Source organism: Somniosus microcephalus, chromosome 24 (genome assembly GCF_052327205.1).
Source record: "Somniosus microcephalus isolate GS21.2 chromosome 24, FLI_Smic_1.0, whole genome shotgun sequence".
Classification (NCBI taxonomy): domain Eukaryota; kingdom Metazoa; phylum Chordata; class Chondrichthyes; order Squaliformes; family Somniosidae; genus Somniosus; species Somniosus microcephalus.
This window is the reverse complement of record NC_141010.1, coordinates 9,273,722-9,292,464: the sequence shown is the minus strand read 5'-3', so window position 1 is coordinate 9,292,464 and position 18,743 is coordinate 9,273,722. Positions and strand designations below refer to the sequence as shown.

Sequence of the window (18,743 nt, the reverse complement as noted above, 5' to 3'; positions counted from 1 at the left end):
CTTGGTGTCTGTTTTCCTTTCTGTTTCCCCCCTCCCTAACCTAGAAGCACTGAGACTGATTGTAGCATCCCATAAGGTTACCCTGCCTGAGTTCAGCTAAAAGCACAGGGTGGGGCATGGTCTGAATGACTCAATCGCTCACTCGCTCAACTAGAGGGAGGTTCATTTTAAATTCCTACAGATCACTCTGAGGAATGAGACTTAAAGAAGGAACTCTTGTGGAATGGTGACCATGAAGGGTGGTGGCCCTCCTTATCTCTGTAACCTCCTCCAGCCCTATGACCCTCCTTATCTCTGTAACCTCCTCCAGCTCTACAACCCTCCCTATCTCTGTAACCTCCTACAACCCTCCCTATCTCTGTAACCTCCTCCAGCCCTACAACCTTCCCTATCTCTGTAACCTCCTCCAGCCCCTACAACCCTCCCTTTCTCTGTAACCTCCTGCAGCTCTACAACTGGCTTGGAGGCAGGAAGCAGAGGGTAATGGTTGATGGGTGTTTTTGTGACTGGAAGGCTGTTTCCAGTGGGGTTCCGCAGGGCTCAGTACTCGGTCCCTTGCTTTTTGTGGTATATATCAACGATCTAGACTTGAATATAAGGGGTATGATTAAGAAGTTTGCAGATGATACTAAAATCGGCTCTGTCGTTGATACTGAAGAAGGAAGCTGTAGACTGCAGGAAGATATCAATAAATTGGTCAGGTGGGCAGAACAGTGGCAAATGGAATTCAATCCGGAGAAGTGTGAGGTAATGCATTTGGGGAGGGCTAACAAGGAAAGGGAATACACATTAAATGGTAGGACACTGAGTAGTGTAGAGGAACAAAGGGACCTTGGAGTGCAAGTCCACAGATCCCTGAAGGTAGCAGGCCAGGTAGATAAGGTGGTTAAGAAGGCATACAGAATGCTTGCCTTTATTGCCGTGGCATAGAATACAAGAGCAAGGGGGTTATGCTTCAACTGTATAAAACACTAGTTAGGCCTTGGCTAGAGTACTGCATGCAGTTCTGGTCATCACATTACAGGAAAGATGTGATTGCACTAGAGAGGGTACAGAGGAGATTTACAAGGATGTTGCTGGGAGTAGAGAATCTTAGCTATGAGGAAAGACTGGATAGGCTGGGTCTGTTTTCCTTGGAACAGGGGAGGCTGAGGGGAGACCTTATTGAGGTGTATAAAATTATGAGGGGCCTAGATAAAGTGGATAGAAAGGACCTATTTCCCTTAGCAGAGGGGTCAAAAACCAGGGGGCACAGATTTAAAGTAATTGGTGGAAGGTTTAGAGGGGATTTGAGGGGAAATTTCTTCACCTAGAGGGTTGTGGGGGTCTGGAACTCACTGCCTGAAAGGGTGGTAGAGGCAGGAACCCTAACCACATTTAAAAAGTACTTGGATGTGCACTTTGGGATGCTCTAACCTGCAGGGCTACGGACCAAGAGCTGGGAAGTGGGATTAGGCTGGATAGCTCTGTGTTGGCCAGCGCGGACACGATGGGCCGAAATGGCCTCCTTCCGTGCTGTAACTTTCTATGATTCTATGAACCCTTCCTATCTCTGTAACCTCCTCCAGCCCTACATCCCTCCCTATCTCTGTAACCTCCTCCAGCCCTACAACACTCCCTATCTCTGTAACCTCCTCCAGCCTTACAACCCTTCCTATCTCTGTAACCTCCTCCAGCCCTACATCCCTCCCTATCTCTGTAACCTCCTCCAGCCCTACATCCCTCCCTATCTCTGTAACCTCCTCCAGCCCTACAACACTCCCTATCTCTGTAACCTCCTCCAGCCCTACAACACTCCCTATCTCTGTAACCTCCTCCAGCCTTACAACACTCCCTATCTCTGTAACCTCCTCCAGCCTTACAACACTCCCTATCTCTGTAACCTCCTCCAGCCTTACAGCCCTTCCTATCTCTGTAACCTCCTCCAGCCCTACAACACTCCCTATCTCTGTAACCTCCTCCAGCCCTACAACACTCCCTATCTCTGTAACCTCCTCCAGCCCTACATCCCTCCCTATCTCTGTAACCTCCTCCAGCCTTACAACCCTTCCTATCTCTGTAACCTCCTCCAGCCCTACATCCCTCCCTATCTCTGCAACCTCCTCCAGCCCTACATCCCTCCCTATCTCTGTAACCTCCTCCAGCCCTACATCCCTCCCTATCCCTGTAACCTCCTCCAGCCCTACAACACTCCCTATCTCTGTAACCTCCTCCAGCCTTACAACCCTTCCTATCTCTGTAACCTCCTCCAGCCCTACATCCCTCCCTATCTCTGTAACCTCCTCCAGCCCTACACCCCTCCCTATCTCTGTAACCTAGAATCATAGAATGGTTACAGCACAGGAGGAGGCCATTCGGCCCATCGAGCCTGTGCCGGCTCTCTGCAAGAGCACTTCAGCTAGTCCCACTCCCCCGCCCTTTCCCCGGAGCCCTGCAAATTTTTTTCCTTCAGGTACTTATCCAATTCCCTTTTGAAAGCCACGATTGAATCTGCCTCCACCACCTTCTCGGGCAGTGTATTCCAGCTCCTAACCACTCGCTGCATAAAATAGTTTTTCCTCATGTCGCCTTTGGTTCTTCTGCCAATCACCTTAAATCTGTGTCCTCTGGTTCTCAACCCTTCCGCCAATGGGAACAGTGTCTGTCTATCTACTCTGTCTAGACCCCTCATGATTTTGAACACCTCAATCAAATCTCCTCCCAACCTTCTCTGCTTCAAGGAGAACAACCCCAGCTTCTCCAGTCTCCAACCTCCTCCAGCCCTACAACCCTCCCTACCTCTGTAACCTCCACTAGCCCTACAACCCTCATATCTCTGTAACCTCCTCCAGCATTAAAACACTCCCTGTCTCTGTAGCCTCCTCTAGCCCTGCAACCTTCCGAGATCTCTGCACTCCTCCAATCCTGGCCTCTTGCGCATCACCTATTTTTATCGCTCCACTATTGGCGGCCGTGCCTACAGATGCCGAGGCTCTAAGCTCTGGAATTCCCTCCCTAAGTCTCTCCGCCTCCCTCTCCTCCTTTTAACACGCTCCTTAAAACCTCTCTCTTTGACCAAGCTTTTGCTCACCTGTCCTAATGTCCCCTTCTGTGGCTCGGTGTCAAATTTTGTTTGATAATTGCTCCTGTGAATCCCCTTGGGACGTTTCACTATGTTAAAGGCGCTATAGAAATATACGTTGTTGTCCAACATGACAGGCGGTTGTGCGCTCAGCTCCTGGTCACAAAGCTGGCTGAAGATTTTTAATGCTTATTTTAATTATTATATTTTAATTTTTCTCACAGCGATAAATCTGAATCCATAAATGGGAGCTCAGGCACTGGAAGTAAGTATATATTAATCTATTTCTTGTTTTTATATCTGTCATTTCAACCCCGCCCCCCACATCAAAATAGTGAAGGAAAGGTGGAGGGTTTGATGTCCATGGTCCCCCATCAACACATCTTAGTTTTGTGTTTGTATGAATGAATGTAGCAGCATAGAGTCGCTGTTTCATTCTTGATTGGTCCATGCTAACCATGTGCTATTGCAGCTGATCACATGGTTAGCGGTGACGAATCAGATTGCAAAAGACGGAACGAGAAAGCAGCCATGTTGGTTGCTGGCGGACTTCTTCTTCAGTCTCTACAGCTGTCCGAGAAATATATAAAAGAATGAATGCTATTAAACTGCCCCCTAGCCAGCTCTGTATGATTCCTTCGCAATTCCGGCTGACTGACCACCCACCCCTCACTCGCCCCCTCTCCCCTCGGTACTGCCTCTCATCTGCTCCCTCCATGTTTATCTGTATCCCCTACCACCCGGGATCAGCTGCCTTGGCCCTGTCTCCCACCTTCTCCATCTGTGCCTTTGCCGATCCTGGTATCCCTCCGGCCCAATCCCCCTTGTCTTCTGTCTGAAAGCGATGCCCCAGTAGTCTAAGAAATGCAGGGCCAAGATTTCCAACATGCCTTGCATAATGAAATGGTAAACCCATTTATAAAATCCTCCCCGTTCAACTTAACCATTAAATGTGGGTTGTTTTTATTTGGTAATTTATCCCCAATGTTCTCTCCTGAAGACTCTGACACTCGTTGGGGGTGAAAGGGCAAATTCAGCAAGGATGCATTCCTGACTCTCTGTCCTGCATCTCCAGCTAGTGATGTTCCACTGCAGGATAGAGTTCCCAACCCTCCCGGATCGACTGGGAGTCTCCCGAAATCGGTGATTCCAATCCCGAGCACAGCCCGGGAGATCAGTGATTTAAATTTCCCGCCGCAGTGCGACCCACCCTAGCTCCGTGACAGCAGGAGTGCAGGCGGGAGGAGCATGGCCTTCAATGGGTTCCAAGTGCTGACAGGTCCCAATGGCCATCCTTACCTTGAGGGGCATCAGAGCCGAGGTAGCCAGCTACACCTGGACACTTTCCACCAAGGGCTTACCAGGCCAGGATCAGGATCGTGAGCAGGAACGCCGACTAGTTTTATTAAAATATATTTTCCCCTCCTTAATTGAGGGTCTGCCAAGGAACACAGGAACAGGAGGAGGCCATTGAGCCCCTCGAGCCTGTTCTGCCATTCAATGAGATCATGGCTGATCTGCGACCTAACTCCATATACCCGCCTTTGCCTCATATCCCTTAATACCTTTGGTTAACAATTGATCTAGCATCAATTGCCGTTTGCGGAAGAGAGTTCCAAACTTCTACCACCCTTTGTGTGTAGAAGTGTTTCCTAACTTCTCTCCTGAAAGGTCTGGCTCTAATTTTTAGACTCTGCCCCCTAGTCCTAGACTCCCCAACCAGCGGAAATAGTTTCTCTCTATCTACCCTATCTGTTCTCCTTAATATCTTGAAAACTTCGATCAGATCACCGATCAATTTTAACATGGTGACTGAAACCAGCTGATTCAGCACAAAGTGGGGATCAATAATGGCCATAAATGGCTGTAGGGAATGCAAGGCCCAATTCCCAATTTACATTACTGGCGTGTGAGGCTCCTTATTGGCTAAGCAAACTTGTAAAATTACCTCCCTAGTGTAATAGGAGTGCAGTAGTGTCATGGTTGTGTTAGCGGACTAGTAATCCAGAGGACTGGGCTAATAATAGAGAATATGGGGGCGATTTTGTGAATGGGGGCGCGTTGGAGGCGGGACTGCTGCTTGTCGGGTCGATGTCCCGCCTCCATCGATTTGTGGCCAACCCACGCTATTTTCCCTTGATTGACCTTGTTAAGCCCGCCCAGCGGACTCAGCAGGCCAATTAAGGGAAAGCCAGTTGCAGAGAACGTCAACGTATGACGTGTCATCTGTCAAAAGTTTTGACAGATGAATTGTCATCATTTGATAGCTCTGTGAAGCTGTCAAACACTGACATTCTCTGCAGTTTGATGAGGTCTTGCATACAAGACCCCATCAACCTTCCTTCCTTTACAGAAATGAGATGGTTGTTGCATCTGAGAATGCAACGGCCATCTGTCATCTGCAACACGGAGGTCCGAAACTCTCCGCATAGAAACCGACTGAAGCCTGCAGGAAGAAACAAAGGTAAGTTCACTTTTACTAACACTTTGCACTTACCTCACTCTTGCACCCATCACTTACCTTCACACCACACTTTTGCAACCCGACCCCCGCAGACCCAGTACTCGCCTCGCTGACCTGGCGGGTTTCGGAGCCTTTGGGAAGCCCGCACTTGTGAGGGCAAAATGGGGATAATCCTATTATCTGCCTGTTAACTACCTGTTAACAGGCAGTTAATAGGCTTTAAATCCCTTCCCGCCTCCAAGGAGACGGGACCCGACACGGGTCGGCTACCCGCCTCCCGGGAAGAGGGCATGGAGGCGGGAAGGGAATAAAGCCTTATTAACCAAACTCTGCCATTTTCCCGGTGGTCCCGCCTCCATACTCACCTCCCCAGAGCTGGCAAGATCGCCCCCCAGGAGTTCAAATCCCACCACGGCAGCTTGGGTTTCAGTTTAAAAAACCTGGAAATAAAATCCAACTGGTTCACTAGTGTCCTTTAGGGAACCCTGCCATCCTTACCCAGCCTGGGCCTAGAGGTGATTTCAATCCCACACCAAAGTGGTTGAACTCTGAACTGCTCTGGGAGGTGGCCTAGCAAGCCACTCAGTTGTATCAAACTTTTCAGAAGAATGACCGCAGCGGTTCAAGAAGGCGGCTCGCCACCACCTTCTCCGGGCACTATGGGATGGACAGTAACTGCCGGCCTTTCCAGCAACGCCTGCATCCCGAGATGGAATTAAAACAAATTCGGATAAAATAAATGGGTTAAGTTTGTTCATGGGACGGGGGCGTCGCTGGCAAGGCCAGCATTTATTGCCCATCCCTAGTTGCCCTTGAGAAGGTGGTGGTGCGCCGCCTTCTTGAACCGCTGCAGTCCGTGAGGTGAAGGTACTCCCACAGTGCTGTTAGGGAGGGAGTTCCAGGATTTTGACCCAGCGACGATGAAGGAACGGCCGATATGTTACCAAGTCAGGACGGTGTGTGATTTGGAGGGGAACTTGGAGTGAAGAGCAAAGGAATTTCATAAGAACACGTTAAGTGTTTGCGCACTGATATCTCGCGGGGCCCAACCATATCATTCATGTGCTATATCAACAGTAGCTCCAGGGCAGGACCTCGCTGGATGGGACCTCAGCCGCTCCAAACTTTGTGTAAACACAGCGGTAAATCACTGCCTTGTAACGTGCGTGAGCATTTGCTCCTCTTTGTAAGCTGTTTATCAAAAGAAAATACTTTAAGTAGCAATTGATTCCATGGGAAATGAGCTGTGAGCAGCTCTGAGCGCCAGAGTTTCTGAGTCGCGATGGTTTTCGGTTGTGTCCGCAAAGAGCCGCTGGAATTCTCGGCAGCCTCGGCCCCAGCTCCTCTGCACTGAATCATAGAAATTTACGGCACAGAAGGAGGCCATTCAGCCCATCGTATCTGTGCCGACCGACAAAGAGCTATCCAGCCTAATCCCACTTTCCAGCTCTCGGTCCGTAGCCCTGTAGGTTACAGCACTTCAAGTGCATATCCAAGTAATTTTTAAATGTGATGAGGGTTTCTGCCTCTCCCACCCTTTCAGGCAGTGAGTTCCAGACCCCCATTACACCCTGGGTGAAAAAAGTTCTTCTCAACTCCCCTCTAATCCTTCGACCAGTTACTGGTCACTGCACATCCCTCTGCCACTGTCCCTATTGACACAGAAGGCAACAGTCTGCGCGTGTGATATTTGCACAGTACACTGTGCAAAGCCTTTAAGATGAAATCTAAGCGAGTGCAAGATGCGCTGATTGAAGTGCCTGACATTTTCACACCATTGCGTTGTTCAGATTCCCTCGAGTGTTACCCTTTTCACCTTGCTTACAAAGCCTCTCCTTGCCAAGAGTTTCTTGGGAGTTTAAACTTGTGCGAAAACCCGCTCTAGTTCCGGGTTCTCTCTCTCTCTCTCTCTCATTGCACATTTTCTTTCTCTCTTTGCCGTCAGCTCTCAGTCCCTCTGTTCGCAGCACCATGGCCAGCTCAGCGGCAGTGGCAGCGGCATCGATCAGCCACCCTACTGCCATCACCAGGCTCCAGATACAGCTCCATCTACACGACCTCCAGCAGAATGCCAGCGACCTGCGGAACCAGCTTCAGCAACTGCGTAAGCTCCAGGTATCTGAGTGTCTTCCTCACCACTTCAGCCCCGCTCATTCCCCGAATTATTCTTGCTCTTTGTAATTCATTCTGGGGATATGAATGGCCTCCTTCTGTGCTGTAAGTTTCTATGATATGGGCGTCGCTAGTAAGGCACCATCGCCTTCTTGGGGAGACTAGGGACGGGCAATAAAAGCTGGCCTTGCCAGCGACACCCACATCCCCAGAAACAAATAAAGGCAAAGTTTAAAAAAAAATAAACAGGTCACTGAGAGGGGAGGGAAGATATCATCCGGTATCTGTGCCTTTTGAAATTAATTCTGTGGATGTGGGTGTCGCTGGCAAGGCCAGCATTTATTGCCCATCCCTAGTTACCCTTGAGAAGGTGGTGGTGAGCCACCCTCTTGAACCGCTGCAGTCCGTGTGGTGAAGGTGCTCCCACAGTGCTGTTAGGGAGGGAGTTCCAGGATTTTGACCCAGCCATGATGAAGGAACGGCTGATATATTTCCAAGTCAGGATGGTGTGTGACTTGGAGGGGAACTTGGAGGTGGTGGTGTTCCCATGCACCTGCTGCCCTCGTCCTTCTAGGTGGAAGAGGCCGTGGGTTCGGGAGATGTTTGTTTGTTTTCTTTCTTTTCTGTTTCTCTTTCCTTATTTCTTTTTTTCTTTTCTTTCTTTCCTTCTTTCCTTCTTTCTCCAGAATCTACTGGCCCTCTAGAACCTCGCCCAAGTCACGATTGTTCATGTGAGAGACGAGGTAGTGTCAGCCGACTATTTGGCTTTGGGGTGTATCACAGTCAAGCCCGAAGCTGTAAATTCACTTGCACCATGCCTCATAAATAATACCTAAGGCCCTGGAATGAATTCATAGCTGAAATCTAACCTCAGAGCACAGAAGACAGTTCTAAACCGCTCTCGACCCTCTCTTGATCGGAATACAAGTCTGCTGTCGCTCTTGGGTGTCCATGGTTCTGAGATACTTGAAACAACTGATCCTGTCCCAAAATCGAAGAGAATCTTCCTGATTCCTCTGATCTCCTGTTGGCCAATACTAATGAGTGGTGATAGCTGTACCTGAGAGAGAGGCAGACAGAGAGTCGGCCCCTGTGGAAGCAGGCCACTGGTAGCTGGTGCATGGGTCCCACCTTGACCATAAATATTTCCTTTAGATCTGAATGACCATCTCTGGGAAGTGCGAAGCCTCTTGTGTGAAGGAATAAGTCATATTCAGAAAAATACACCATCCTATGAAAGAACTCTAGCCTTATTAAAACATGACATACTAGGTCTGGAAATCTGCAAGCCCGAACAATCTAAAGCTGTTAACAGCATACAGGCTATTGAGATAAGATAAGTTGTTGACACTGAATCAATAACCTTATTGAAACAGGAGGTTGGAGGCTCCTGAAGTCTGCAGCCTTGGAAAGAACACAATGGTACCCCCTGTTAAGGTGTCCTAAATTACACTTCAGAAAATTAAGAAACATATGTCTTCGTAAAAATGATATCAAATGAAACACAGGAGACACGATTCTGTGTTGCAACCAGCTGAGGTGGCTTAAGAATTGCATAGATCACCCTGTTAAGGTGTCCTAAATTACACATCGTAAAAAGACACAAACAGAAGACCTTGGTAAAAATGACATCAAATAGCTGCACCTGCTGATTACACCGTTTTTAATGATAAGCTTCGAACACCTAGGGTAGAGACATAATTCTTAATGCTACCAGCTGATCTAACTGTAAGAATAGCAGGGGTCAGCAGAAAAAGGACTAGAGATAATTAGCTTACATCAGCAGAAATCTTCAAAGGAAATACCACTGCAAAAGGGTATAAAAATTGAAATTTCAAATGGGATGATAGATTCGCTTGAAGGGGCAAAGCGATTCTCGGCTTCAGAGGCAGGCTCTGTAAATCTACACTTCTTTGTACCTCGGGTATCAAAGGTATTTGATTTTGGTGGATATCCTGGAATAAAGACTAAGAACTGTAAAAATGTAGCGAAGTTAAGATTTGAGAATAAGGATCTCTGATAGAATTGTAAGCTTTCTGTTTTTGGAACTGTTAATGTTGCGATTGAAACACCTACTGTAATTACATGTCGGTTCTTTAATAAATCTATATATTTTTAGAATTGTCTCACAATACTTCTGTATCAAACTCGCGAACTCAATCTCTGTACGCTCCTTGGTGAGGCGTTGCAGAATTCTGAGGGAGTTTTCCAAACCCTCATAATATCCAGAAGGATACAGTCTAGCTAAGCTTATTAAAAGTGCTATCTGGAGGATGGTAACATCTTCAGGTTGTTCCGGAGATAGTCCGGACCTTTAGACCCAATTAAGCGTCTTTAGGATTCGGCTACCTTAAACTTTAGTTGAAAGAATACGCCTGATCTGGGGTAGACCTAAAGGGGCTAGGACTAGTAATAATCCTTTCACTTATTTCATCAAAGGAGTTATAATTCTGCAAACTTGGCACTCAATCCTGACTTAAAGAAGCCAATACACCCTTGCGTCAAGTTAACATCAACACTGAAGGAATGCAGTAACAAAATTAAACATTTGCGAGGGATTCTCATTAGTCCCAACATAACCATTTGCTGTTTCTTTCTGTTGAATTTCCTCAATGGGATGGATGGGCAAATATACCAGTTGCTTGGGATAATGCCTCAGAGACCAGGAATGTTGCTGCCTTGATTCCTGGTCTCTGCTGATCTCGGCCCAGGCATGCTGGGACCAGTGTAGCTGCCCACAGGTTAGGGAGAGGGACAACCAGCAAGAGTTTCCATTCCAGCTTACTGTCCCTGGACCCTGTTGAAAAGGCACAGTGTGGCTGTCGGGGGATGTTAGTGCCGGGCTCAGTAATGGAGAAACATCACTGTAAGGAGACAGGAGACTCCTTACCTAAGAAAGGATATACTTGCCATAGAGGGAGTGCAGTGAAGGTTCACCAGACTGATTCCTGGGATGGCAGGACTGTCGTATGAGGAGAGATTGGGTCGACTAGGCCTGTATTTACTAGAGTTTAGAAGAAAGAGAGGGGATCTCATTGAAACAAATAAAATATCTGACAGGGCTAGACAGACTGGATGCAGGGAGGATGTTTCCTCTGGCTGGGGGTCTAAAACGAGGGGTCACAGTCTCAGGATACAGGGTAGGACATTTAGGACCAAGATGAGGAGAAATTTCTTCACTCAGAGGGTGGTGAACCTGTGGAATTCTCTACCACAGAAGTCTGTGGAGGCCAAGTCACTGAATATATTTAAGAAGGAGATAGATAGATTTCTAGACACAAAAGGCATCAAGGGGTATGGGGAGAGAGCGGGAATATGGTATTGAGATAGAGGATCAGCCATGATCATATTGCATGGCGGAGCAGGCTCAAAGGGCCGAACGGCCGACTCCTGCTCCTATTTTTCTATGTTTCTAGGATACCAAAAGCTTGGTCAAAGAGGTAGGTCTTAAGGAGCATCTTAAAGGAGGAGAGAGAGGTGGAGGTTTAGGGAGGGAATTCCAGAGCTTGGGGCCTAGACAGCTGAAGGCACGGCCGCCAATGGTGGGGCGAAGGAAGTTGGGGGATGCACAAGAGGCCTGATTTGGAGAAACGCAGAGATCTTGGAGGGTTGTAGGGCTGGAGTAGGTTATAGAGTGCTCAGTTCTGGTATCAATGTCTTGTTCATTACTTTCTCTGACAGCTCCAAAGCCAGGACACCATGAAGAACATGATGAAACGCTTGGAGTCGGAGATAAGCGTCAGGGTAACGGAAGCTCTGCGGAAGCAGGAAGACCCACTCCATCGCCAGCGCGCACTGGTGGAGGAGGAGAGGCAGAAGTACCTGAACGAAGAGGAGATGATCATACAGCAGCTGAAGTAAGTGTCAAAAAGTATTCACAAAGCCAGACGGTCGTGTAACCCCACTATTTAGGAAAGGAGGGAGAGAGTAAACGGGGAACTACAGACCAGTTAGCCTGACGTCAGTAGTAGGGAAAATGCTAGCATCTATTATTAAGGACGTGGTAACAGGGCACTTAGAAAATAATAATAGGATTGGGCAGCGCCAACACGGATTTATGAAAGGGAAATCGTGTTTGACGAATCTGTTAGAGTTTTTTGAGGTTGTAACTAGCAGAATAGATAAGGGGGAAACCAGTGGATGTGGTGTATTTGGATTTTCAGAAGGCATTCGATAAGGTGCCACACAAGAGGTCATTAAACAAAATTAGGGCTCATGGGATTGGGGGTAATATACCAGCATGGATTAAGGATTGTTTAACGGACAGAAAACTGAGTAGGAATAAACGGGTCATTTTCGGGTTGGCAGGCTGTAACTAGTGGGTCACCGCAAGGATCAGTGCTTGGGCCTCAGCTATTCACAATCTACATCAATGATTTGGATGAGGGGACCAAATGTAATATATCCAAGTTTGCTAATGATACAAAGCTGGGTGGGAATGTAAGTTGTGAGGTGGATGCAAGGAGGCTTCAAGGGGATATAGACAGGCTAAGTGAGTGGGCAAGAACATGGCAAATGGAATATAATGTGGAGAAATGTGAAATTTACCACTTTGGTAGGAAAATCAGAAAAGCAGAGTATTTTTTAAATGGTGAGAGATTGGGAAATGTTGGTGTTCAGAGGGACCTGGGTGTCCTTGTACACAAATCACTGAAAGTTAACATGCAGGTACAGCAAGCAATTAGGAAAGCAAATGGTATGTTGGCCTTTATTACAAGAGGATTTGAGTATAAGAGTAAAGATGTCTTACTGCAATTATATAGGGCCCTGGTGAGACCACACCTGAAGCATTGTGTACAGTTTTAGTCTCCTTACCTAAGGAAGGATATACTTGCCATAGAGGGAGTGCAACGAAGGTTCACCAGACTGGTTCCTGGGATGGGGGATTGTCCTATGAGGAGAGATTGAGTAGACTAGGCCTATATTCTCTGGAGTTTAGAAGAATGAGAGGTGATCTCATTGAAACATACAAAATTCTTACAGGGCTTGACAGGGTAGGTGCAGGGAGGATGTTTCCCCTGGCTGGGGAGTCTAGAACCAGGGGTCACAGTCTCACAATAAGGGATCGGCCATTTAGGACTGAGATGAGGAGGAATTTCTTCACTCAGAGGGTGGTGAATCTTTGGAATTCTCTAGCCCAGAGGGCTGTGGAGGCTCAGTCATTTAGTACATTCAAGAGAGAGATAGATAGATTTTTGAATATTAATAAGGGAATCAAGGGATATAGGGATAGTGCAGGAAAGTGGAGTTGAGGTTGATGATCAGCCATGATCTTATTGAATGGCGGAGCAGGCTTGAGGGGCCAAATGGCCGACTCCTGCTCCTATTTCTTATGTTCTTATGTTGCACGGAAGCAGTAAGACAGATTGTACGAATCGGCACTCCCGGTGCAGAGCGTTGTGTCCGATGAGCACCTACCGGGAATGCGGGACAGGAAGGCCATGACAGGCCCCCACAGGAATTTCTCTCCATTTGGATGACAAGTCCTGCGGGTCTGTCCTGATGGCCCCACCTGAATTCCTGATGGGTTTTCTCTGGACGGGAATCTCCGCAGCAGGCGCACGAAGGGAAGGCTGAGGGTTGTAAGGAATTTCTCCCAGTTTCGAGGCGCTGGGGTCAGAATGAGCTGAGCAGGAGCTGACACACATCAGTTTCGATTTCAACACGGTGACGGCGTGCAGGGGACAGAGGGTCTGGGGGAGCGTTGTACTTGCAGCTGAGAAGGAGCAAGAGAAGAAAGTTCGGAAAAGAATTGCACATTTTGACTTGTCAAAAACCAGCAGCGTTTAGTAATCATGGCGGTAGTTAAATGGGAGAGGTGTCTGAATAGAGTACCAATGGCTGTTAAACACACAGTGGATGTACTGTGTTTCTCGAATATTTACTGTTCCGTTTCTACGGTGAAGTTAGGAGGATCCGTTATGTAAACAGAAGGAGATTAATTAGAATAAATGTTCTGGCGTATGTACAACGGAACCCAATTGGAGCGTAGTCGGATACAACAATAATTTGCATTTAAATTGTGCCTTGGACGCACGCAGTATGACGTCCCAAGGCGCTTCACAGGAGCGATTATCAAAACAAGAATTAACACCGAGCCAAAGAAGGAGACAGGTGACCAAAAGCTTCATCAAAAGAGGTGGGTTTTAAGGAGTGTCTTAAAGGCAGAGAGAGAGGTTTGGGGAGGGAATCCCTTAGCTCATGGCCCAGGCAGCTGAAGGCACGGCCACCGATAAAGGAAGTCGGGGATGCACAAGAGGCCAGAATTGGAGGAGCGCAGAGATCTCAGAGGATTGTAGAGCTGGAGGAGATTCCAGAGGTAGGGAGGGGCGAGACCATGGAGAGATTTCAACACAAGGATGAGAATTTTAATTCGAGGCGTTGCCGGACTGGGAGCCAATGTAGCTCAGCGAGCGCAGGGGGTGATATGTAAACTTTGCCGGTTAGAAGTTCTAACTTGCTGTCCGACAGGTCCTTCCAAGTTCGGCGGTTGCCCAGCAGCATTCAGCTGTTAGCTGACAAGCCAGATCTGTCTGCTGGTGGCTCGTGATGAATTTCATCCCCCTCTCAGGCGGGCAGGTGGTCTGCACACCTCCCGGCCGCATACTACTACCAAGCAGCGGCCAGCGTGCCATTGCATAGCTCCGAAACATGCAGCCGCACAGACGCATTAATCATAAACTAATCCACTTACAAAGTGAAACAAAGCGATTTGCTGGTAATCGGATTTGGGTTTTACATGATCCAATAACAGTTTGTTGCTAATCGAGCCTGGGGTGCATCAAGGCAGTGCATCTGTTTCAGAGTCATTGGATCAATGAAGAAAAAGCCCAAAATAACGCGGCTTATGTCTTTCTATAGGTAGAATGTTTTAAATGCAAGATCACCTTGTGATCGATTGTGTTCCATCTGTTTGATGTTGGGAAAAAAACCGAAAGACTTGCATTTCTATAGCGCCTTTCACGACTACCGGACGTCTCAAAGTGCTTTACAGCCCATGAAGTACTTTTTGGAGTGCAGTCACTGTTGTAATGTGGGAAACACGGCAGCCAATTTGCGCACAGCAAGCTCCCACAAACAGCAATGTGATAATGACCAGATAATCTGTTTCAGTGATGTTGGTTGAAGGATAAATATTGGCCCCAGGACACCGGGGAGAACTCCCCTGCTCTCTTCACAGCATTGGGAGTGTCAGCCTAGATTTTTGTGCTCAAGTCTCTGGAGTGGGAGTTGAATCCACAACTTTCTGACTCAGAGGCGAGGGTGCCACCAACTTTTTTTTATTATATTATTTATTGAACATTAAGAACATTTACAACATCGTGATCATTCCATTGTATCGTACAAATCCATTCCACCGCTCTGCACAGCCATTCCTCCACCACAGGAAGTGGCCATGGGATCTTTTACGTCCACCTGAGAGGATTCGAGTACAGGAGCAAGGATGTCTTGCTGCAGTTGTACAGGGCCTTGGTGAGACCACACCTTGAGTATTGTGTGCAGTTTTGGTCACCTTATCTGAGGAAGGATGTTCTTGCCATGGAGGGAGTGCAGCAAAGATTCACCAGACTGATACCTGGGATGGCAGGAATGACGTATGAGGAGTGATTGGGTTGATTGGGCTTATACTCACTGGAGTTTAGAAGAATGAGAGGGGATCTCATTGAAACTTATAAAATTCTAACAGGACTAGACAGACTAGATGCAGGAAGGATGTTCCCGATGGCGGGGGAGTCCAGAACCAGGGGTCACAGTCTAAGGATAAGGGGTAAGCCATTTAGGACAGACATGAGGAGGAATTTCTTCATCCAGAGAGTGGTGAACCTGTGGAATTCTCTACCACAGAAGGCAGTTGAGGCCAATTCATTAAATATATTCAGGAAGGAGTTGGATATATTTCTTGAGGCTAAAGGGATCAAGGGATATGGGGAGAAAGCAGGGACAGGGTACTGAATTTGGATGATCAGCCATGATCTCATTGAATGGCGGAGCAGGCTCGAGGGGCCGAATGGCCTACTCCTGCTCCTATCTTCTATGTTTCTATGAGAGGGCAGACGGAGCCTCGGTTTAACGTCTTATCTGAAAGACGGCACCTCCGACAGTGCCGCACTCCCTCAGCACTGCACTGGGAGTGTCAGCCTCGATTCTGGTGCTCGAGTCTCTGGAGTGGGAGTTGAACCCACAACCTTCTGACTCAGAGGCGAGAGTGCCACCAACTTTTTTGTAAATTATATTATTTATTGAACATTAAGAACATTTACAACATCGTGATCATTCCATTGTATCATAAAAATCCATTCCACCGCTCTGCACAGCCATTCCTCCACCACATATTAACATCAAAACCTGAAGTTTAATTTTTCTCCCAGAACATACATTAATCAATTGTACTTTAAAAATTGATCGTAAAATACTATCTTTAAATTCCTTTCTGAATAAAACATCCACAGAGCCTTATAATGATCTTTTAGCTAATATTTGAAATACTCTTTTAAAGAGTGCTACCAGCTGAGCCCCAGCTGACACCTGGAAGGCGGAGAGCAGAGGGACATGTGCTTTGGGTGTGATATTTTTGGTAGCTAGTTTGCCCAGTTTGGCCCAGTTCGTATGTTGAAGACGCTGGGAGGTGAACGGCTATTGGTGATCACTGCTGAAGTGTTTTTACATTGAATTCAATGAATGAGAAGCAAATCTTTTTGACAGAAGTATTTGCCAGTGTCAATATTGGCTCAGTAGGTGGCACTCCTTACCTCTGAGTCACAAGGTTGTGGGTTCGAGTCCCACTCCAGACACTTGAGCCCATAATTTAGGCTGATGCTCCCCGTGCAGAGCTGGGGGAGTGCTGCACTGTCGGAGGTGCTGTCTTGCGGATGAGACATTAAACCGAGGCCCATCTGCTCTCTCGGGTGGATGCAACACCCCAACGTGCCAGCTATATATGTGAAGGTCTACTGCCCCTCACCCGTCTGTTTATTTTTGTTCGTTCATGGATGTGGGCGTCGCTGGTAAGGCCAGCATTTATTGCCCATCTCTAGTTGCCCTTGAGAAGCTGGTGGTGAGCCGCCTTCTTGAACCGCTGCAGTCCATGATGTGAAGGTGCTCCCACAGTGCTGTTAGGGAGGGAGTTCCAGGATTTTGACCCAGCGACGATGAAGGAACGGCGATATATTTCCAAATCAGGATGGTGTGTGACTTGAGGTGGTGGTGTTCCCATGCGCCTGCTGCCCTCGTCCTTCTAGGTGGAAGAGGTCGCAGGTTTGGGAGGTGCTGCCGAAGAAGCCTTGACGAGTTGCTACAGTGCATCTTGTAGATGGTACACACTGCAGCCACGGTACGCCGGTAGTGGAGGGAGTGAATGTTTAAGGGGGTGGATGGGGTGCCGATCAAGCGGACTGCATTGTCCTGGATGGTGTCGAGCTTCGAGTGTTGTTGGAACTGCACTCATCCAGGCAAGCGGAGAGTATTCCATTACACTCCTTACTTGTATTCTCTGGTCTTCAGTCATTCTTCAGCAATAGAGCAACCGCCAATCTTGGAGCCAGGCAGGTTGTGGAGAGAGAAAGGACTGACGATTAGTGCATTTACGTTACTTGGAGATACATAGATACATAGATACATAGAAGATAGGAGCAGGAGTAGGCCATTCGGCCCTTCGTGCCTGCTCCGCCATTTAATGAGATCATGGCTGATCCTTTAATTCAGTATCCCGTCCCCGCCTTCTCTCCGTAACCCTTAACCCCTTTTGCCCGTAGAAATATATCTAATTCCCTCTTAAATATATTTAATGAGCTGGCATACACTGCCCTCTGTGGCAATGAGTTCCACAGGTTCACCACTCTCTGAGTGAAGAAATTCCCCCTCATCTCTGTCCTAAATGGTTTAGCCCTTATCCTTAAATTATGTCCTCTAGTTCTGTTCTCACCCGCCAAGGGAAACATTCCTTCTGCATCCAGTCTGTCTAGACCTGTCAGAATTTTATACACTTCTATGAGGTCCCCTCTCAATCTTCTAAACTCCAGTGTGTACATCCCTAAACTACATAGTCTCTCCTCATAGGTCATTCCCGCCATTCCTGGTATCAGCCTGGTGAATCGCCGCTGCACCCCCTCCATGGCAAGAACATCCTTCCTCAGATGAGGCGACCAAAACTGTACACAGTACTCGAGGTGTGGTCTCACCAGTGCCCTGTACAGCTGCAGCAAGGTATCCCTGTTCCTGTATTCTAACCCTTTTGCTATGAAGGCCAGCATACCGTTTGCCTTCTTGACCGCCTGTTGCACCTGCATGCTCGCCTTCAGTGACTGGTGTACAAGAACACCCAGGTCTCTCTGTACTTCCCCCTCTCCCAATCTATTGCCATTTAAATAATAATTTGCCCTCCCGTTCCTGCACCCAAGGTGGATAACTTCGCACTTGTCCACATTATAGTGCATCTGCCATTTATCCGCCCAATCGCCCAGTCTGTCCAAATCGCTCTGGAGCTTCCTGGTCTCTTCCTCTGAGCCCACCCCCCCTCCTAGTTTAGTGTCGTCTGCAAATTTGGAAATGCTGCATCCGACTCCCTGATCCAGGTCATTAATGTAAATTGTGAACAGCTGGGGGCCCAGGACAGATCCCTGTGGTACCCCACTTGTTACTGCCTGCCATTCAGAAAATGAGCCGTTTATTCCAACTCTCTGTTTTCTATCTGACAGCCAGTTCCCTATCCACGCCAAAACTTTCCCCTTTATCCCATGAGCCTCAATTTTCCATGCTAATCTTTTATGTGGGACCTTATCGAAGGCCTTTTGGAAGTCCAGGTACACCACATCTACTGGCTCTCCCCCATCTATTCTACCAGTTACTCCCTCAAAAAATTCCAATAGATTAGTCAAGCACGATTTACCCTTTGTAAATCCATGTTGACTCTGTCCTATCCTGTCCCCATTTGCTAAGTGCTCCGCTATTTCATCCTTAATGATGGACTCCAGCATTTTGCCCACAACTGATGTAAGGCTTACAGGTCTGTAATTACCTGCTTTTTCCCTACCCCCCTTTTTGAATAGTGGGGTAACGTTAGCTACCCTCCAATCCATCGGCACTGTTCCCGAGTCTAATGAATTCTGA

General features: G+C 47.7%; 1 protein-coding gene across 7 annotated transcripts in view; it reads left to right on the top strand.

Annotated features, from left to right (window-relative positions):
- Positions 1-18,743, top strand: part of srcin1a (SRC kinase signaling inhibitor 1a) — a 496,431-nt gene that overhangs the window by 430,657 nt on the left and 47,031 nt on the right. For all 7 annotated transcript variants that reach the window (XR_015073440.1, XM_085966198.1, XM_085966197.1 and 4 more), the window contains 3 exons: positions 3,286-3,326; positions 7,471-7,640; positions 11,319-11,494. Coding sequence is in view for 6 of the 7 variants with exons in the window: in XM_085966198.1 (XP_085822324.1) it covers positions 3,286-3,326; positions 7,471-7,640; positions 11,319-11,494 (387 nt within the window). In the remaining variant the exon portion in view is untranslated. The remainder of the gene's footprint in view (positions 1-3,285; positions 3,327-7,470; positions 7,641-11,318; positions 11,495-18,743) is intronic.